This window comes from Corvus moneduloides, chromosome 1 (genome assembly GCF_009650955.1).
Source record: "Corvus moneduloides isolate bCorMon1 chromosome 1, bCorMon1.pri, whole genome shotgun sequence".
NCBI lineage: Eukaryota > Metazoa > Chordata > Aves > Passeriformes > Corvidae > Corvus > Corvus moneduloides.
In genome coordinates, this window is record NC_045476.1 from 34,684,357 (window position 1) to 34,707,082 (window position 22,726).

At 38.9% G+C, this 22,726-nt stretch overlaps 1 protein-coding gene across 4 annotated transcripts in view; it reads left to right on the forward strand.

Moving 5' to 3' along the window:
• The window catches only part of ELMO1 (engulfment and cell motility 1), a 305,632-nt gene that overhangs the window by 124,524 nt on the left and 158,382 nt on the right, over positions 1–22,726 (forward strand). For all 4 annotated transcript variants that reach the window (XM_032105001.1, XM_032104994.1, XM_032105017.1 and 1 more), the window contains one exon: positions 17,742–17,846. In XM_032105001.1, the coding sequence (XP_031960892.1) occupies positions 17,742–17,846 (105 nt within the window). The remainder of the gene's footprint in view (positions 1–17,741; positions 17,847–22,726) is intronic.

Below are 22,726 nucleotides of genomic sequence, written 5' to 3' on the forward strand. Positions count from 1 at the left end.
GTGCAGTGATGAGGGAGATATCTTACAAGAGTTTACTTGAAAAGGTTGCCCCTTTTTAGCCAATCAGCCTGAATGCTGTGGAAATCTCAAGTGTGTGCGCCAATGCTGAGAGGGAGAAAGCCATCTGTAACGTAAAAGGCGGTGATGGCAATTCATTTATGGGAGAAATTTTTAATTGGAATGATGGGGACAAAACTCACTACAACTTCAAAGATGGAGGCCAATCCTTTATGAAAAGGTTTGTATATTTCACAATGGTGGGTCCAGGAAACAAAGTAGAACTATGGGAAAAATAAAAACCACCACCAACCAAGGTTGCTTAGAGCAGTCTGTAGTAAGACATGAGTACTTCATTACTCATGAAGTAAGACATGAGATGGATGACTTAAATCACTGCATAGTTGATTTGTTAGACATTGTAAAAACTTTCTAATATTAGGAGAAGCAGCACCAGAACAGATAATTTGGAGGATTTGTCCAAAAAGTTTTGGAAAGAAACTTCAAAAACAGTTGAAAGTTAGCTAAAGCATGCCTTAGGCAAAACATAGACCAGAAGAGCTTCTGAGATTTCTTTCAGACTTGTATTTTTTTCTCTTCTTGACATCACAGATGATCAGCTACTTTGTTTTATCTTTTGATCATCTTCTTCAAAAATCCCTTGTTGTACAGCACAGTATCCAAGTAGCACTTTGAAGATAAGAACTAACAGTTTTCTCATAGGTTCTTCTGTGGTGCTGCTTGTTGTCTCTTGGAATAGTTCATGAACTGACTGTCCACAGTAACTCCCTTCATATCATGATATATTCCCCAGATGGAGTCCCTTGTCTCTGCTGAAAGGAAGTTATCAGGAAAATAATTTGCAATAATGTAATTAATACCTTGTAATCATTACCTGCAAGAGGGGCAAACTCAAATGACTCCAACCTCTAACTGCTGTCCTCCTCAACCTACTTAGAAGAGTTCTGGTGTGTGTAATTCCATCATGCTCACTTGGGAGCTTCTTTTTCCCCTCCCTCATTTTCATGACATACTCTGTGTCCCACCTCTGCCCCAGGATTTGAAAGTGAAGGATTAAGTTTAAGCTTTGGAAAAACATGGGGGAAAGGTATTGTTTTAATGGTTGTTTTCACTTTTCAAATCTGTTTGAATTGACAGTGAATTGAATTGACTTTACAGAAGTCAAGTCTGTTTTGCCCGTGATGGATCAATCTCCCTGTCCTTATCTTGGCCAGCGAGTTTTTCCATCCTTTTCCTGCCCTTGCTGTGTTGAGGAGGGGAGTAGGTGAGCAGTTGGGTGGGTGCATGGCTGCTGGCCAAGGCAGACACACCACATCTCATTGCTGTATTTTGTTAACTCTGTCTTTAGGCTGTTTCTGGGTTTATTCACTAAGCTTTGGTGGTTTGGAGGTTGCCTGTGCTGTGCTATCATGCCTTGATTTCCAACTCCTTAGCTCCTCTGGCTCAATTTCTTCCCCTAGTCTTTGATTTTGATTTCCCACTCCCCTTGGGATCTTTGTTCCATTTTGACATCCAGGTGGATATGTCTCCTTCCAGCATGTCTGATCACTCATCCTCCTTACCTCATTCATTCATTCATTCATTCATTCATTCATTCTCCCTGAATTTACTTCCTCCTTGTGATGTGTTTCTCCTCTGGCTTTTCCCCAGTCTCCACCTCTTCCTCCCATCCTGTTTGTTCATCCATTGGTAGGAAGCCTGCTCAGTAATTTCCAACTTTTGCACTGAAAGTTGTTACGACTTTCTAAAGACAGACACAAATTGCATTTTTCCTGTGCTTATTTTCAGAAATGGATGGACTAGGTTTAGCCAAGTGGACCAAATATTAATCTTTGCCTTGGTGTGAAAATTTCACTTACCTAGTAAGTGCTGTCCATGATATTAAAAACTGGGAACAGCATCTAGAAATAGGAAGTGTTGGCCATTGTAATAATAGTCAGCATGACGAGCCCCACCTCTTAACCGATCTATAGGCAAAATTCTTTCCTTTTCTTTTTGTTACCATAAGGAGGGGGCTTCTGACTTAAATAGTTCAACCATAGTTAGAATATTTTTTTTTCCCTAAAGATAGGGCTTTTGCTTATTATTCTGAGCTGTGAAATAGTTGTTTACTAGGACAATTTAACTTCAACTGTTGATATATTATAGCCTACTATTAATGATAAATTATTTGACTGCAGATTTGAGTCACAGGTTTACTGGTGATGGTGTGTGTACTCAGAGAAAGTTCAGATTTGTTTTGATAGAAGGGCACTAGATAAATAATTAGGTTGTTCTGTGATGACCATTCACCCTTTATTATTTACTGACAGAAAATAAAGAGAGTGAAGTCATGCAATGAAACGGCAGTGCACAATTCTAGGTAATTTGCATGGTGTGGATGAGTGATAGTCAATTAAGGAGTAGATTGAGTTGGGCTCTAAAAAGTTAAAACAGAGCAAGACTGGGACGGGGTTGGGATGCCAAACCCTGCAGGAGTATGAACAGTCCTTAAATTCTATGGAGTTATTAATGTCAGACAGATCTCTGAAGCCCCCTTGTTCCAGCTGCTCATCTGGATTAGTGATACCAGTTTTCCTGGCTAGAGAAGATAAAACTTCCCTATGAGAGTGGATGAGAGGGAGGTGGACAGAAGCAGACCCCATGTGATGCATTTACTTAGCTATTCTTGTTGAAGACCTGAGAATGATCATCCTTTTTCTTCCTAAATAAAGGAAGGCCTGAATATTTGAAGTCTTACAATGTTATGAGTTGTAGGACTGGGAAAGCCCTGAACAGGAAGCCGAAGTTTTGTGATTTGAGACTGAAATCTGGAACTGGTGTAAAATGCTGAAAAACTCATCACAAAGATTGTGAATGGTCATCTTCAGCTGTTTAGTTCTCATCTTCCTGTTATTTCCTCTGGTAGATGATACCCTGCAGTGATCATAGGTTTTTATCCTTGGGATAGCTTTTCAACTATAATAAAGGCAACTCATCCTTATATTTAGATTCTCTTGTTGGCGTTGGCAGGGGCAGAGGAACATGTTTAGAACAATGCTGCACATGTGCCAAACTAGATTTTATCCTTTTAAAATTTTAGACCTGATCCCTTTTAAATTTTATATTGATAAGACTTAATTGCTGGCTTAATGGTAGAACAGCATAGATGACAGATTGTCTGTACTACTGAAAGCTACTAGTAGTTTTCCATCCTCCTTCCCTCTTTCTACTCCTACAACCCTCTCTTTCTCTAGCTACTATTTCAAAACTTGTGAAATAACTTGTTACTGTGGAAAAAACCCAACTCTGGGAAGATTTTCTTTTGCTGAGCTATTCAGATATGTACTGGCTGAGGCTGCTTTGCCTCAAAACAGAAGTGGCAGAGCCTCAGGTCAGTTGCCATATTTCTATATGTAACAATGGTTTATTCCAAAGTAAAATGCCTTGTCATTTAGTAATGACAGCTAATAATTAAACACCTTTCAGCACAGGGAAATCCATGTCTTACAGCACTCCACCAGAAAGGAGATTCTTCTTCTTCTCCTTTCATTGTAATACATAGTTTTCATAGATTTGAGTATCCTTTTATTTAGCAGAGTTAAATTTGCAGATGGTATGTCCAGGTAAAAAAACCCCCATGCTCTGCCCTTTGCCACTGAAATTCCCTTAATATTGGACCAGTGGGATAAGACGAACTGTAGATAGGGTTTATCCTCTCGTTTTTACCTTTACAACCACTAGAGGTTGATCTTCTCCGTTGTTTGCGAGCTTCATTCTCCTGTTATTTCCTTTTGAAATTGAAATTTTTCAGCAGCTATCTTATAAATAGGCCATTACTGATTTATTCCTCAGGTAAGTTTTGGAAGATGAAGACCAATCATACATATTTATTTCTAGGTGTTAAGAAAGACTGTAATTGTAATAGTGACTGTCACTGTCAGTATTTGATAATCTTTCAAGTAAAGAGACAGAGGTGGAGTTTCATATGGCTGTATTTGCTTTTGTAAACACTTATTCGGAAGTGTTTGAGACAAAACAGATCTTGAGGACCAGTTCTTTCATATTTGTTTTCACATAGTAGCATTTATCCATATAATCCTATTGCTGTGTACAGGAGTATCACAAGAACATGATCTAATCACTGGGCATAGCAGCCCAGGACCGCAAGTAATATTGATCTTAAAACAGTGAAAACATCTAAACTGATGTGGATGTTTGAAATGCTTGTGAATTTTATTAATGTTGTGTGCACCAGCTGTCTTGTTTTCTGCCCTAGCACTCTTGCACCTCTTCTTCTAAGCCTTTCCCCTCACAAATTCCTGACTTTGACACTCACTGCTCAATATTCTGTGTGCCCTTCTACTTACCCTCTCTTTCCACTCCACTCCTGGTTTGCTTTTTTCTCTAAGCCTGGAAGATGGGGCCAGGAAATGCTCAGGAGAGGGAACATCTTCAGAAAAAACCTGTGGGTTCCAAAGAGATTCGTTAAGTTCAATTAATCCTGAGTGTTTATAATGCAGTCAATTGCAGCCCATGTTCAACAGGAATTTCAAGACTGACACAAGAGAAAGTCTTAGAAGTTTTTCTTGCATAAAATGAGTGGGCTGGGATTTTGACAAAACAATTATGCAAAAATTGATTTAGTAAGAGCAATGCAGTGCTTAATAAAACATTCCTAAAAATGGTCAAATAATTTGCTAAAACTTGCTAAGGCTTTTGAACAGAAAGAAAAGGCTAGGTATTCTGTTCTAACATTCAAAATAATTGTAAAGAATCTGAAATGAAAGTTTAAAAATGGAAAGTGTCAGACAACCTGAACTGCAGGTGGCACAACCAGATTTACCTGTGATTTAGATATTTTTCCCAAGTTTCCCTCTGCTTTTGACATCTTTCTTCCCTGATGTTTCTGTGAACATTGCTGCTTGCTTTATCTTAGGCAGAGCAACCACAAGAAAGGTGCTGAAACTTGCATGACAAAGGTGAACAAAATACATGAACTACAAGAAAAGAAAAACAGAATGGAAGAGTAAGGATATATAAATGTACTGATGATGATACTAAAGATGTAACTCATGGTTTTATTAGTCTATAGTGGCATTTGGAGGAGCTGCAATCTTCAAGCGAGTTGTTAATTTTACAGTTAATTTTTCTGAATCTAAATGGAGAAAATTCAGTCTGAAAAGGGACATTTTTAGTTTATTTCCTGAAAATAAACGAAAAAAGAAAACCCAAAACAAACCCACAAAGTCTCCATTTCACTTGTTTTTTCACTATGCTTGTTGAAAAACAAAGGAATGTTTTAATTTATTAGATGAATATTTTAGATTGTTTTACAATATGGGGCTCCAGGTGGAAGTCTCACTGATTGTTTTCTAAGAGAGTATTTAGATCTTCTCTTTGCAGTAATACTAAATGTCTGTCAGGATTGGTTTTTTTTATAATGCACCTACAGATAGAAATACTTGGTTTCCCCGCTGTATACGGCTCGATATTTTTTGGAGTATAGCAAAACCTCATTTTAAAAGAAAGCTGGTAACTGAAGTGTAGTATTTGACGGCAGAGGGCACCAGTATCACACCAGCTGTCAGTCGCTCACCAAAGTTTTTCAACAGCTTGCTTGCATGTATGCAGAATGTTTCCAGCCTTAGAAATAGTAGAAATAACTGTTCTGGGCTGCAAATTCCCATTTCTCAGTTGAATGCCAGCAGATGTCTGATGTTCAGGCTAAATGATACCTCTGTGGGTTACTTAATTTGGCTTACACATTATGGTTTGTTATACAGTGCACTGTAAATAGTTTCCTTTCTGGCACTTACTGGTGAGATATTTCATCCCCCCCAAAATAAAGTTTGTTCCTGTGTCTGAGTATTTTTCAACCTTGTGTAGGCTATGTGGCAGGGATGCTTTCTTGCAGTCTGAGATTTTTAGATGTTGTTTTTTGGGTTTTTTTTTTTACCCCCAAGGAGTTTCTAAAAATCTGTAAAAGAGGATTTTGTAAATGTAGTTATAGATGCAATCAGAAAAACTTACATTTGATGCCAACTCAAGACTACGTTCTGCACATGTGAGCATTAGCAGCAAAGCATCAATCTCTCTTCAAACCTGAGAGGGAGAAATCCAGAAATCCCACAAGTTTACTCTCATGCTTGGTGCTGCTGGGAGCTCAAAGGTGTGTGACCTATTGCATTCTTTCCCATAAGCACAGTTTCATAGTTCTAAGTTACTGTTTGCCATAAACAAAGCATTCCATGGTTCCATGCCACGCCATGTGTTTGGTGCTAGGCTGTGGAAAACCAGGGCTGTGCTGAAAAGACGATTGCTGCAGACAGAATGGAACACTCCCCGCTGAGGTTTGCAACTTGGCAAAGGTCATGCTGAAACCACTCTCCACACTGTGTTGCGGTGACCCAGCCCCCTGCGGGGACGGGGCAGCAAGATGCCAATTAATCCCAGCCCATCCCCTGGATGGAGTTTCCCGAAGAGGCAGACTCAGAGGGTGGGTTGATGGGCGGCTCAGAAGCCTAAGCCACACCCCCCAGGCGGTGCCCGGGTACAAGCCACCTCCCCCGGGTCGGGAAAACTCTCGGTTACTCGGTTGTTCACTGATTCTTTGTTACAACTCCTGCCTCCCGGTTTCCCCCAGTGGTTCTTGTTAAATTGTATCCTCCCCCTGGCTTGTAACTCATTGGTTGTTTTCCCCTTTCACCGCGGTTTTCAAATTCCCCATAAAATTGTGGCCAAGCCTCGGGGGAGGCTCCCATCGCATTCCATCCCTTCTGAGCTTGTTCGGGTTGCGAAACTTCTAACAATAAACCTGTTAGGAGTCAGACCAGAACAGCCTCTCTCTTCCTTTGTCTCCAAACTAACGTGAGCTGACATCATGGGCTCCTGCCGTGTTCCCTCTGCCGAGAAGCCAGCTAGCCAGCCCAGCCAGCAGCTCTTTTCCTGGTGCCGAAGTCGCTGCAGCGACGCACAGAAGAACGCAGCTGGACTGACACTCTGACCAGGGGCACGCCAGAGCTCCTGCTTCGAGCACAAGTACTGCCCCACATTGGGCGCCAATCTAGCGCAGTACTTGTTACTTCTCACTTGCGTTACTTCTGTGCATCGCTGAAGCGACTTCGGCATCAGGAAAGGTGCTGCTGGCTGAGCTCGCTGGCTTCTTTGCAGAGGGAACACGGCAGGAGCCAATGGTATCGGCTCACATTAGCTCAGAGACAAAGCCTCTGGTATAACTTAGAGCAGGGTAGGCCCCAGGGTTAGTGTTTGATTCACAAATCTCTTCGTTAAGTCCCTGGAGCACTTTGAGCAGTGCAAGGAGGTGTGGGCAGATGCCCGCTAGGCACGAGCAGAGGAACAGCTTGGTTGCCCTACATGTGAATGGGGGTGCAACTCCCCCAAGAGAGAGGGGTGATCTCCGCAGTCCACAGGGGCAGATGATGTCAGATGTCACATCTTCTCAGCCAGGTGTGATTGCAGTGTGGAATAAATATTTAAGAATGACAAAAGATGAAATGGGTTGTGAAAACTGTGAATTGATCCGTAAAGCCTAAAGATAGTGCAATTTTTCTTCATTGTCAGACTGTTGTCTGCTGATCCTGAGTGCTAACAGAAGAATGCGAGAGAATTACTGCTGTTTGGAGGCATGAGGTTTTAAATGACTGGGAGAAAACTTGAGGAACTTTGTCATATTAACAAAAATGGGTTATGTTGTAACCAGGAAAGCCTGACCTTATGACATGTGCAATGGATGACATCTGTGCAGTAGAGAAGCTACTAATTTTGTATAAACTTGATGCTGTTGATCTGAGCTGATATGCACAGGATGAGATTCCTGGGTCAGATGCATCTTTATGGTGACCAGTAACACAGACCAGAAAATCCCTATGTTAAAGCTGCTGTTTTTGTTTACCATGCATGTGATTTCCCAGGACTACTTGTCAGGAGCTATGGGCATCTAGCAACTTGAATACTGTTAAAATTAATAAACCAGCCTTTTACCATGCAGCTGAATTCCACTTAACTTCAGTCCTTCCAGGGAGAAAAGACAGAAAAAAATCCTATCTTAGTGGGCCAGCTTCTTTGAACTTCCACTATCACTTTAAGAACGAACTTAAAACTAACCAGAATAAAATATCTGTGGTTGTGTGTCTGTGAGGGTGCATGAACTGGCTCTGTATAATGTCAATTCTTTCGTGTTTTGATTTTTTAAATATTAGTTGAAGGAATCATCCTTTAAATCAGTTTCTTAATGAAGTAATTGTTTTGAGAAGGGAGAATAAAAGGTTGTTATTTAGTATTTTTACACCTTTTTGGTATTTTCCATTGCAAACTTGTAAAATAAAAATATTAAACTCTTTGTGATTTGAAAAAACATGCTTCTCTTGAAGAAAATCCACTAACAAATGTAAATGTGCTAATTTAAAATAAGGCACAATGGAGCATTGCATTTCTGTTTGGGTTTTGGTTTTTGGTTTTTTTTATATGTACTATTTATGGTTTCACTGAATTGTTTTCTTTATTATGTGCATCCCAGTTATGAACTCGTGGGGGCAGGCAAGCTCCATGGATTTGAATGTAGTTGGGCTGAATAGTTTGTTTCAACCGTATCATAGCAAAAGAATTGTTTTCTGACCCCTTCACTGGGAGGTAGATGGATCTTGGATGTCTTTCTCTGTATATTATGTACCACACGTGTCTCAGAATTCACACACACACAAAAGAAGTTGGGGAAACATCCCCCACAAAACTGGTCAGACATAATGACATCTCTATTCTTTTGTTGTGTGAGCTTCATCTGTTTCACAAGACTTGGCTTGGATAGCTGGTTCTAGACAAACCCTTGCTAAATGATGGTAGTTTTGTGAAACTGTGCAAACTCAATTTAATGTTAATTACAGCAACTATTTAAGTTTATGCAATTTTTCAGTGTATACATGCTTGCAAACAGATACGTGTGTTACTTAGATGTGCATGTTGCTTTTTCCTCCTCCTCTCATTCCTCATGGGGTGCTTTTGCCTGTTGTAAGATTTAAAGGATGGTAAATAACATAGCACACAAAATATTTAGATTTTCTTCAGTTACAAAGAGTTACAGACATTCTTTCTGAATATGAGAAATCATTAACTGAGGCCTGAGAATGAATTCAAGGACAAGGGGAGAAAGGCACCTTATTTTTAAATAACCAATTTATTTCCCCGAATTAGAAACACCTTCATATCTGAATTCTGAATATTTTGGTAGCTAAAGGTAGTCACAGGTTGTTACACAGCCCCTACATAAAATCGTAGAATAGTAGAGATATGTCTTCTTTTAAAATGTCCTTATTTTTAAAAAAAATCTCCCTATGTTTTGGTGCAGCTCCATCCTCTTTTCGACATTTGTCTGGAGGAGACTGAAGGCAGAGCAGAACAATACCCAGACACACAAAACATAACAACATTTAGCAGAGCCCAACTCTAGTCACAAGAGCTTCATGTTCCTGTAGAGGGAGGCAAAGAAAAATGGAAGTCAAGGGAACTGAAATCCTCTAATGAATGGATCCAGTCATTTTTTAATCTTTGTGATTGTTTTTTTGGTTTCGTTGGTTGGTTGGTTTTGGGTTAGTTTTGTTTTGTTTTTTTTTATTACCTCACTGTTGAGGACAGAGGAGGGTATCCTACAGGGTGGGCATAGGTTATTGTTGACTTAAAGCAGAATATGACTCAAAGATGTTAGGAGGTATTCCAAACCTGTATTCCAAACCTGTCCCTGACATCTGCAGAGCCTGGCTGTTTGTACTCCAGCAAGGGAAAGATTTGACTGTAGAGCTGGTAATTTTGTACTTGTCCACCCAAAGGTAGCTAAAATATCATATATATTGACAGCTCCTTTGCTGTAGATTAGTTTTAATCTTATCCTCTGTGATTATTAGAAGCTTGACCTGGTCACAGGTAATAAAAAAATTGTCAGTGTGTGAACCATGGAGCTCCTTAAGTGGTGGCCGGCTTTTTCACCCATTTTTGCAGGTACATATGCCTGGCTGCAAAAGCCATTCCAGTTCTGTTTTCCAGAGCTCTGGGAGAGAATTTTCCATTTTAAATTTGGACAGCTGTTGTATCTGGCTGCCAGGCAGCCACTAGATTCATGTGGATGATTCGTTTTGAACTGGAGTCTTCTCAGACACAGAGCTGACCCCTCTACTCTATTTGAACTAAACACAGCCTGGGCCTTTCCTTTTGCAAATGACAGAGGTTTTAGCCAGCTTGCTTGGAAAGGAAAATAACAAAACCTTTCTACAGTAATAGTGAAAGGGAGAGAAAGATCTATCCCAACTTACCTTGTGATGCTTGGCATTGGGTTTAGGTTCCTTTCCAAGCTCTCTGTTCTCAAAGCAGCACAGATTGTAAGGATGAAGGGATGTCCCCAGCCACCACAGTCGTTGGTATTAATGAAATGCCAAGAGAACTATAATTCACTGCACAAATGGAGTGTCAATCTTCTTGTTCTGTGGTTGTGCCTACCATTGTACACAAGCATCATATCCTTTACTGGGGATGAGAGTTGCTGCAGCAGGAAGGATCCCATTCAAAATTTCACTCTTCAGAGAGATGACATACGAGAGAGGCCACTTCAGCAATTAAGTGGCCTCGCATGTGGCTTCCCTGTAGATACACATCCTCAGGAAAGTTCTAATGATTCTTTTTACTTGATTGACTTTGATTTTACTTGATTGCCTATAATTTAAGTAATTTTTCTTTAAAAGGAAATACAACTGAAAGTTGTTTTAATTATTGCACCTTAAATTACAGAAGCAAATATTATGTCAAAAAGGTTAACTTTAGATAAAAATGCCAGGAGTGCAACTGAAGTAATCAAAAATATTCTCTCCTACTAGTCTTAGGCTTAGAAAACTCTGATTCAAGCAGCCCAAGATTTGGCACTATTTGGTTTTGAAATTTTCATTTTACTTCACTTGAAAATTTTTCCTTGTTGATGGGCAATGTGACTCATTTGTTTTGGCCATATGCTAAAATATATATGTACACTCATTAACTATTTTGTATCTTTTCCTTAAATTGTAAAAAATGTCTGTTGAAGAGCTCTGAATTTCTCCTGAATTATGGAGCCATTATGCTTAGATAATGAGTGGAAGTCACAATCTACCTTATTCAACAGGAATTAAACTTTCTCAAACTCAAAAAAAACTTTTCATGACAAAATTTGACTTAGGAACACTAAGTCTAACTAATTGACACATTTGATAGGAGTCCCAGAGATAAAATTACTGAGGTAGATTTTGATTCTTGCAGGTATGACTTCTGTCTAGTTGCAAACATTTAATCTGTGTTCGTTTGCAGTATCCAAGTGTAGATGGATTAATTTCTTTGGCTTGCTGTTCCTGCTAGCACTGTTCACACTGTTTTCTCACATAACTGTCTTCTTGCTAGCTTGATAATTCTCCTGCTGGGCAGGATGAGAATTTGCGCTTTAGATCCTGTCTGTATAGGGAAGGCAAACTGCTTTAATGACATTCGTAAAATTAAACCAGTCGTCTCCTGACACACTCCAAAGTCATTAAAAAGCCTGTATTTATAACAGTGGTTCTTTTTAGGTTGGGGGTGCTCTGTGCCAGTTCTTACCAGTGTTCTTCATGGATGTTTTAGTTCAGACAATACAAAAGTGTCTTGCTGGTCAGGGCATGGGTAATACACTCCATTGTGATTTTGTAAGAGCTGGAGCTATCTGAAAAGCTGTAGCTCTTGGTTGCTCTCCAGCAGCCCTGGCTGGAGGGACATCTGCTTCACACCCTTTCAGCTGGGCCTCTAGAAAGTCTCATGGGACGGGTCCCTAATTCCCTGCAGTGAAAGCCATCTGGATTAGCTCACATCTCACCTGGCAGCAGTTTAATCTAAAGTGGACTGACTTTGCCCAAAAAGTCAGGGTAGACAGAAAATCTGGCAGGGTCTGGCTGTAAAGTGATCTAGTAATCTCAGTAAATAAACTAGTATGGCTTTTAGTTTTTTGACCCAGTCCAGCTATATCTGCAACTGGATATGTGACTGCTTATTCTATTTTTCTGTAAGCTTAGTGGATATGGTGAGATATCTGAAATTAATTTTCAATGCTGAAAAAATTTAATTGAAATGACTACATCCCATTGATTCATTCTATATATCCCTGAAAGAGTACATGACCTGTTACTGCTTGATAACTACATTTGCCCAGTAAACATTACTCCAGTAATATGAAGTCAACAATCTGTGAAGTGCTAAACATGTATCTAACTTTAAAATTTGCCCTTATTAACTATAATAAAACTGGAAAGGTGGCTTACAGTTTTCATACACTGGACAAGATCTGATCACTCTGAGTTACAGCAGTAATTTTGGATTCTTCTAGGCTTTCAAATTATTGCCAGCCCATAGGGTTTAAGATTTTGGAATCCAAAGCATTAGCTCCATGTAATATAGGCATGTGTAAACTACAAAGAATTATGCAAGAGCTTTTTGTCTTGCTTTATAATGTGTAATTTATCCATGACTGAAAATATGTAGAGCTTTTGACATGCCTGTTATGTTCTATTTAGTGATTTTTAGGGGATTTAATTGCACCTCCTTAACATTCAGATTTTTGCTATTTTTACCACCATAGCATCTTTTCATGACTGGGGCGGATTTCTGGTGGTGACTTACATAGAACTCTTGTTCTTTACATTAGATTACATAGTAGCTCAATGAATTAAGGATATATGGTAGTCAAATTATTGCTTTTTATCTTTTGTAGGGCAAATGATGTGCAGATTGCACTTAAAATTTCTTTGCTATTGAGAAGGTTGGGTCCATATTGGTGAGATCAAACTTGATCCAGGAAGTCTGTTGCTTAACACGTTACCTCAGTAGGAATGAGTTTCATAACATTTGTAGTCTACTAATATATATCCCAAAGCTGTCATGACAATAACAACCAAAACCAAAAACAAACCCCAAAATTTCTACTTGCTAGTAGACATGGACAAATGTTTGCCAAAACAGAAAGCTAAAAAGAGCTAGAAATTAGTTAAAGGAAAACCCACCATCATTGTATACAAATATAATCTGTAAACCTTCATGAAAATTATATCCAGTACAAAAACATACTGGAGCTCTTTATATGTGGTGGGATAGTGGGGATGGGGTTTACATGACTTGCACTGAAAGTGTCTTAAATTATTTTCTTCATATTCTTTCAAATTTATAGCAGTTGCTGAGCTTTGGGTACTTCTCACTTGAGTTAGAGTGTGGGGTTTTTTGTGGTTATGTTTGTTTGTTTGTTTTTAATTCAGGAATCCTCCAGGTACATTTTCATTGTAGCACTGAGTTCTGTTGTAAATTTAAAAAAAATAGGCTTTTGTAGAAAAAAGTATTCACATTTGCATATTTAAATAGTTACCAAGAGAAAAACAAATCTGCCAGTTCTTGCTTTCATTGATTACATAGAGGTTGAAAATTCCCAAGTCACTGTTATATCTCATTAAGTGGAATGATAGAAGCTGTGTGCATCATCATCATCTCTTTGAATATAGTGCTGCTAAATAAAAAGACAAAAATATTTCCTCATTAAGAATTTTAGCTGACTACCTCTTCACAAATGTTGGTTTTTATAATGTATCATTTTTCCTTATTTGTAATTCTTGTGTAAATGAACAGATGGGAACATTTTGCATGTAAAGATTCCGGTTTATTTAGGGAAGGGGTAAATGGTGAGTCTTCGTGCTTGTTGATACTTCTAGCATAAGTTTATCAATTCATAATTTAATGTAAATCTCACTTTAAAAGTTCCCACTCTTCCTGTCCTGAGTTATTAGGAACAAATATCCATGTATGTACTACTATGGTTCCCTGATTTGATCCAGGGAAAGTTTTTGCAGAGGTGCTGTAGAACCAGGTAGGTGATTGCTTTTCTTCCTACCCCCAGAACAGTGGTTTAGTTTTAAAAGGAAGAAGAAAATGAGTAAGAAAGTAATTGAAGCTGGGAGAAAGAAATTGCTGTCACCAGTGTTATCTTTGTAGACAGATTGTTCCTTTTTCTGTAAAAAAAATGACCAATTTTGAGAGGGTTCATTTTAGAATGACACCATTAAAATTGGATTCTTCTGACATTTGGAAGTTCTTCTGTCACTGGTTTTTTTGCAGTCCTGATTCTTCCCTGGAAACTTCTGACGTGTTTTTGTCATAGCACTTATGGGAGTGAGGCATGGAGAATAGGGTTTCACCTGAGCTGCTTTGGGATTTGGAAAACTGTTAAGGGGTCTAGCACCTTCTTCAAGCTGCTTTCAGGACAAACTAGCATGATTCAGCAACTGATTTACGTGGCTGCACACAGTACCGGTGCAAAATCTGTGATAAGCTGTCAATATCTATCAAGACAGCAATAAATTTGTGTGTTAATGGCCTAGAATTGCAGGGAAATAAGTAGTTCCTTTGCTTCAGCATATTCACGTGGAAGATACTGTTGTTGGGAATAACAGAAGGATTGAGGGGTCCTTATTCCATTAGCAATTACAGACAGTACCCCATTGCTGTGAACAGGCATCTCGGTGTGAGGACACTTTCCTACCACTGAAATCTATACGTGCCCCAGAGGTTGCTGCAGGAGCCAGAAGTAAAACAGTGAAGCCATTCAGGATAGAGAAGAAAGCTTTACACAGCTAGAACTGCATTGGAATGCTAGGTTGTCTGGATGTAATTACTGCACAGGGATTTAGCCAGAATAGCTGTCATATTGTGAAACACGCCGCGTGATTTTTTTAATTTTTTTTTTTTTTAATGGCACAAGCAGACATGATTTTGGTTTTTCATCTTATCAAAAACAATGGTTTTTTTGTTTCCACAGTATCCTATGAAGTTGGCTAACAAATTCTTGATGCTTCTGGTATGTTAACATATACAGCATAAGAGCAAAAGCTGTTAAGTACCATTTAGGTGCTGAAGCTGAAAAATGCAAAGATATTGCTCAGCCTAGTGGAAAAAAATCAAAAATTATCTGAAAAATTGGAGGTAACAAATCTGTCTCATTTGTATTTCTTACTCTTCTCTTTTCATAAAGTGAAAAATGCCATACATTTTGTACTAAACGGATGCAACTAATATGCCTGAAGCACTGTGTTCCATATATTTAATAAATTATATTGTAGGTGGCATGTTTGCCTACTTCTGAATTATTCACTACAGCATTTTAGATAATTTAGCTTTGTATCTCGTTTCTAAACCCACTCTTAATAACTTAATATTTCAACCACAAATATTCATCATGTTAAGGATAATTTTAGGGGGAGGGAGGAAAAAGGAAGGGAACAGTGTCTGACATTCCTTTTGAATTTGAAGAATAATTGAAGGTATTGTATTGTCTCACACATGCCAGAACTCTCTTGTGGATCCTCAGCTATTATCTGCTGGTGTATTTCTAGTCATTTAAATCAATAGTTGAAGATCAAGCCCTAGTTATCCTGGGATCCCACGTGACAGAAACTTTTGAAAAACAGAAACAAACTGAAAATAGCTGGGTTTATAGGCTTGACTTGGAGATAAAGTAAAGGTGATTGAAAGATGGCTTTTCTGATTGAACATAGAACTAGTAGTGATGGTAAGAGACAAAATGAGTCATCCTTACTAAATGTGGTGAGATTCCTCGTGTCCTCGCTGGTTTTTGTCAATTTAGAATGGGATAAAGGAAAGAACTGTTCAAGCAACAGTCGCTCAGCCTTTTTATTTGTGTCCTGTTTTTAATTTACCATTGTAAATGCCAGTGAAATGAGTACTAGTATTGTAATATCTGGAGAAATATAGTTGGGTCTTGAAACTCTCTGTGTTTGTCCGGTATTTATCCAAGTGTATCCTACCTGTGCTGTAGCATGGGAGCCAAGACTTTGTGTTCAGCCCTATGCTGTAGTTCTTCCTCAGGACTTGTACTTTATGGCCAAAATGGACGCAATTTCAAATGCATTTGTGTGTCTGCCAGACTCAGCCTCTCTTAAAATGCTTTTTTTGAAATGCTTGAAAATTGTAGAAAGGGCAGTTTTCTCCTCCCAGAAGCTGAAGTCTGTAGGGCTTGTGATGTGTTCAAAGCAGTTTTGTACTGATTTTAAATGTTCTGACTGATAAATGCATCAATGTGGAAGATGAAAGTTGAGTTGGGGAAATAGCCATGAAGGGCTCTTGTCTGTCATTCAGATGAGCAGTGTGGGAAAAAAAAGTTTAAAGGGGAGTTTTTGGAACTTACAACTCAGTAAGACATTGGTTTCCCTTCCTAAATGACAATTACCCTTCTGAAATACCTATTACATAAATCTTTCTATAAAAAATCTAGGGTTCCAGGCATCCTCTTGATTCCATAATGAGCCTGTGATTGTTTGGCTTGTACACCAGTACTCCTAAGCTGCAAATGTACAACCAACAGGTTGTGCATGCCATTTTCAGACTAATATATTTGTCTACTTTTGAAGTTGCAGCAGGCATCTTAATATACAAATTTTGCTTTCTACTATTTTTAATCTTTTATGTGACTGTGAATTATTGACTGGCTAAAAACAATGTATGATACATTTGAAGATAAAATGGACAAAAAAGTGGAATCACTCATTTCTACCACTTTACGGCCTGACAGACTCAACAGAAGGAAAAGTAGTAAAACCCATGCTTTTATCAGTGAGATGGGTGGATCAGACCCTGAACACACTGCAGAAACAGAGTAATGGAAGAAATCTGTGCTGATCTTCGCCAGTTTTCTGGTAGTAAATGCACTTTTAAAGTCCCTGTCAGCTGGGTCTCACAGAATAGAAGTGCCATTGCAAAGCAGACAGGGAAATCTTTCTGTGTCAGAATGATGAGTGGAGCAGGAGACATTGCAAAGGTGATACTGATAAAAGAGCATAGCAGAAGGGAGGCATTTTTTGATGGGGACATATTCCTGGGACTTCTGAGCAGCTTCTTTGGTGTAGCAAGGCAAATTTTCATGTCTAAACCATGAAACTTGTTCAAATGTACGTTTAATTCAATCCAATCAGATAATTAGCTGGGTTAATGAATATTTTGGGCAACTGTAATTCTTCATGTACTGTGTGAAACTGAACATCTGAAATACGTATGTGCATGTGGAAGCTAACGAGCTCTGATTACATTTGGTATGTTCATTCATTAATTCCATAGATGAAATTCATAGGTTCAGAATGTAACAAAAAATGTACCTGAATTCCACAAGATTAATCTGTTTATTTTCATATAAAATTTTATCTGAGGCCCTTTGTGTTCAGGAGTCCACAAGACCCAATAGACTTAATACAGCAATTTAGTGTGGTAGTTTTTTTCTCCTTCTGGTGGTTTATTTTAAATCGTTCTGCAGCTGTTGTATAAATAGGTGTTTTGGTATCTGTTTGCTCAAACATCTGTATTTTTGTGTACTTTTAGTCTGTAGTACCTCCAAGGTGTCTATCTGCCACAAAAGACGTGGGTGTCTGTGCTTCTAAAGCATTCAGCCTTTGGGAAACTCCATTCCATAGCTGCAGAAGTGAATTACTGACATTCCAACTTCATAGTGTCTGTATTTGGTTTTAGAGTTCTTCGAGGCATGGGCCATTTCCTTGTTAAGAGTTTTCAGCTCAGCAAAAAGAGCTCTGTTGCTGGACATTCTTTGACACAGCAGGCTGCCATGGTGCTCATCAACACTGGGGAACTGATAGCCTTTGTAAAGGTGCTCATTGAGTGATCTTGCTCTCTTTTTGCAGAATCATGTAAACCCAGCGATGGATTTCACGCAGACCCCTCCTGGAATGCTGGCGCTCGACAACATGCTGTACTTTGCTAAACATCACCAGGATGCTTATATTCGGGTAAGGCTTCCTCTTGTCATGGAGGTCTTTGCAGTTGCCTGTTCACAGTGATTATGTCCTATTTACAGCTGACTTTCAAGAGGAGGTTCAAAATCCCCGTATCATTAACAACAAACTCTAGGAAGACAAACCACATGATGCTACAACATGACATGTCTGTAAAAGCTCTGGGAGAAAGCTGTAGATGTGTCTTGTCTGCCATTGCCGAGTCAAATAGTCTAGGTATTACTTTTTGCAAATACTCCTTTTTGCTTAGGCCTGCAAAGAGAAGAGAAATGACCCTGTGCCTTTGTCAGATGCATAATGGATGACCATAAACTAAAGGAGTAATTACGCAGAATTCTCTGACCTGCTTCAAGCCTACCAAAAAACTGACAGGTTTTTTTGTGGAAAGGAGGCTTTGATGATCAAATGCCTTGATAGGTGACTGTGTTGGCAGTGTCTTGAGGGTTAAGATGCTTCCATTAAAACTACTGCTGTAGGTGAGGTAATGCTTGGAGTAAAATATGCATCATGATTCACTTGTATGACCCATTCCTGCCCCCTGCCCACTCCACTTCCTACATCGGTTATTTCAAGGGTAATTAGAGGGGTTATGGGTTGCATCTGTACAAGAAGAGGCATACAACTGGATAATACCTGCCTCCAAAGAGAACAACTTTTCCTGAACTTTATTGCAATCAAGTATTTTCCCAACATAAACCTAGCAAGCACAGATGGGAGTGGAGGAAACTCCAGAAAGTCAATGTCTGGATCTTGTAGGGATGGTTTAAGTCCTCAAGAAAACGCACACATGCAGACCTGCTTAGAGAAGGTTGTGTACACACACCAGTCATTTCCTCTAAAAGTCAAGAGTGAGCTTTTAATATATATTATCATCTGTTTTCTGTTAAAAGTAAATTGGTGTCAAAGCTCTAACAGGTTTGCAAGGGGCCTGCCGAAATCCATGGACAAAATACTAGATGATGAGATTGTAGGATTTGCTCTTTAAATGGATCTTTCTCCTCAGTCTGAATCTAGCAATAACTCTTAAAAAAGGCACGGTGGTAATATGCAATAAAACAGTGCTTATCAATCCTTATAAATCCCTGAAATGAAAGGATATCTCAGGTAATGAACAAAGAACATGTTTTCTGGATAAACTATGCTGAATAGTGTTTTTGTTTATAAAAAGAGAATTGGTTACTGTTTCTCATTAAAATTTTATAAGATCTGGACTATGTTACTTCTTACTTCTTCTGAAAATTGTAAGTTTAGAGAATTAGAGGTAGCCAGTGCTTCCAAATGAGTCAGACACATTTTAAAGAAGCTTGAAAAATTTGAAAGGGGACAGAAATTCTGTTGAAATAGAGCTTTCATTGGCATCTCTCAATTTTTTCTTATTTTTTCATGTTCATGTTGCAAATGCTGTCTTAAAAATTGGATTCAGTGAAGCACGTAATTAGCCACTTTTTGGAAAGGATTTTGCTGCTGGCTCAGCCTTGTTTTTATAATGCAGTATTTTTGCTGCTGCATTACTGAGAATTTTTGTTGTTTTGAGCTGCCTGTTTTTGTTCCTGCATGGTTCCTGTTAGGAGAGTGCCTGAGTGCTTCGTGTATTTCCCTCCTGAGAAAGAGTACACATCCACTAGAAGTGCCTTACGGAGGCACTCTCAGATTCAATTGCTTGCCTAAAGCTGCTTTGGGGACTGTAAATGTGCTTTGGGAGTATGTTAGTCTATCCACCACTCTGAGGAGTTCTGCTTAGTGTTTATACAGCATTGCTGGCACAGTAGGAACACCTCTGAGATGATGGTGTTGTGCAACTCCTACAGTGCTGATAGTCTTTGATTGCAAAAGACACCTACTTTCTATCTCTTCATCTCCTTGACTTACTAACAGGTGTACCGTAGTTTCCTGTGGCCCCTGATGTGCCTGTTCCTTTTTCGAGTTCCTTATTTTATATCTAACACTTCCTTTCCTTCATGGCCTTCAGCTCCCAAAGCTCCCACAACACCAATTTGCTCTACTTGTACAGCCTGTTGACCTTGCTTATTTTTTCAGATGTATTTCTACTCCTGTACCCTAATAAAATTCCTCCTGTGGTCAAGCTAAATTTTCCACAGGAAATTGTTAGCTATACAATCAGCTATACATTTGCAGCTTGAAAAACTTGTTTGACAGGAGCTCTTCTCTTTTCCTTGTTGATACTAGGAAATAGTTTGGTTCCTAGGAGGAGAGATTATTTTCAACTTGGCTCTTTGCAGTGCAATTGATTCCTGTGCCATGGGGTTAATTCCTAAGTCCCAGATACTATCTCTGCTATGCAGTAATTAGAAATTGAGGCTGAAAATCAGAGCTGGTTTGGAACGAACTGGGAATATCTGAAGTTTTCCTTGATAGAATGTGGTGTATTAAGCAGGGATGCTATCAGGAAGTCATAATGGTTTCAGTGAGTGTATTGGCAGTGCTGCATTTTAATGGGCAGCACAGTTCCCTGCAGTCTGACCTGTGACTCTAAAGATGCCCCAGCTGCATGACCCTTAGTTTTTGCGTTAATGAAAATAGTGGATAAGCAGAAGTTAGGAGAGAATACAGTCAATGGGTAATCTCTTCCCTTTTCAATCCTTGTTCTGCCTCTCATAAGAGATTCTGCATAGAAGTAATTTGCATAATAAATGGATTAGTTGGATTGGAAGGATATCTGAAACTGAAGTGTCCTTTTGGGGGCTGGCAGTGGGGCTTCAAAGACCAGTAGAAAACTAATGTACTTTAGCACACTAAAGTAGGAAGAGTAAATACAATTGCAATTTGTTAAAGAACATGGGTGTGAAAGCACTGGAGCAGATGGGTAACACTGCATCTTGAAAGCAAAAGGCATTTCAGGGTGAAAATATGGGTGGCACACGGTGAAGGAGGAAACAAAAATAACCACACTTTCCCCCCCTGTTTTTTTCTTTTTTACCTCCTTCCCCACAATTCACTTCTTTCATTCACCTTTTTCCCCTTGTGTACTTATTCCTGAAAGTGCAGTAATATGTTTTTTTTTATTTGCTGTCTTCCTTCAGATAAACACAGTGTTTATACAAACTTTGAGTTAACAGATCTTGAATCTCAGGGTTTCGTTTGCCGTACGAGATGACTGGAGCCTCCAGTAGAAAGGTTGCTTAGTGAATAGGAAAAAAACATGTTCTCTTTGACTGTGTGGTGTTGTTAGCTATCATTTGGATTTTTAAAAAGTGTCCTATTGAATTAGTTTCCTGTTGAGTTATCTTTTCTTTCTCTTTTAAATTTGTCAGGTGCTATCAGTGACTGATATGCAGCGGGGTTTTTTTTCATGTTGCACTTAAATAATCAATCATTATCATCAGAGGCTTGGCTTTTAAAAGGTGATGACTTAGTATATGGAATGCTTTGATGGAAGCAGTGTTGAATCTCTGCAAGAAATTTTAAAATTTTCCACAGGAAATAATTGGCAGCTTCCCAAGCTCCATAATTATAGGACAGCCAGAGTGTATAATTAAATTTAACAGAGAAGAAAATGATTGGAATAAAGCTTTGTGACAGATAATTTTTTTGTTCTTTAGTAGCAGACAAGTCACATGTTCCCCCAGTTTCAATTTACTCCTTTCCAAAACTACTTCAGCTTCACATTCTACTAATTTTAAAAATAAAACTATAAGTTACCATTGAAGACAGACTTTATTCAGTATAGACATCTTGAAATTTTTCTTACTGATAACTTGTAACAATGTGCCTTTTAATTTTTCTGGAGAAAAAAAATTCTCATTCTAATGAATTTGGTTTTGAATGACTGACAAATTGGTGGCTCGTCTATATTTTTCTTCTGTGTTTCTGACCAGCTATATTGTAGCAGGACTCACTGCTGCTTTGGGGTCAGATTCTGCCTTGAGAAGACACATACTGTGTCTCATCATTTTGTTTAAGCACAAGGGATTGGTGCTTCAGGCAGAAAATGCACATAAAATTAGCAGCTTTGTGTCTGAACATTGGCTGGTCACCTATTTTGGGTTCATTCCAATTGGCTGCCTAAGTTTATGTCCAGTTCTTTGCCCTTTATTAGATTAGCAGACTCTTCATTTGTAGGAAGAAATATCATTTTATTCTAGTCTGAAATTCAAGTCTCATCTGCAGAAGAAGAAGTTTATGCCTGTTCCCACTGATTTTATCTATTTGATGCAAATATTTGTTTGATATTGAATGCAAAATTTTCCATATAAAATATTATCACCAGGGTGGGAAAGCAGTGTTGAAATCCATGCTGAAAATTTTGGCTTATCAATCCCTTGGTGTATTTTATAATGGATCCAATGCTACTACAATTTTGTGAGCGACATGTAAGATACTTAGTGGTATGCTCTTAGATTCTCTGTCCTTGCATTTAAAATTTTTTTTTAAAGTTATTAAAATGTTTCAAATAAAAGACCCAAAATGTGGACTTTGGTTGCACCAAGACTTACTTTGATTACCTGAAAATTAGAAGCTGACTTGGTTTTTGGTCAGTAGTAGAAAATCCCCCTTCCCCTGAATTTGCTGAGCTGGTGATTTGGTTATTCACACAGTTATAATGCAGGGACACTTCTTCCCCAGCAGCTACATTTGGGGAGGCTGAGGAGGGAGCTCTTTTGCATTTGAAGCTTTCAGAAATCAGAGAGGAGGAGCAGGTGCTGTTTGCAAGTGCCAGTGATGCAGGCAGGAAGATTGCTGGCATCCTGCAGAGACCTTTCAGAACTTCAATGGGCTGAGTCACAGTCAGACTGTCTGCCGTATACTTTCTAACCCATGCAGTTGTTGTATAGGAGGCTGCCTACACATCCTTCCGTCAATTCACAAAGTCTCCTCGTGCCTACTCACTCTATCCTGATCAGATACAAGGAGTC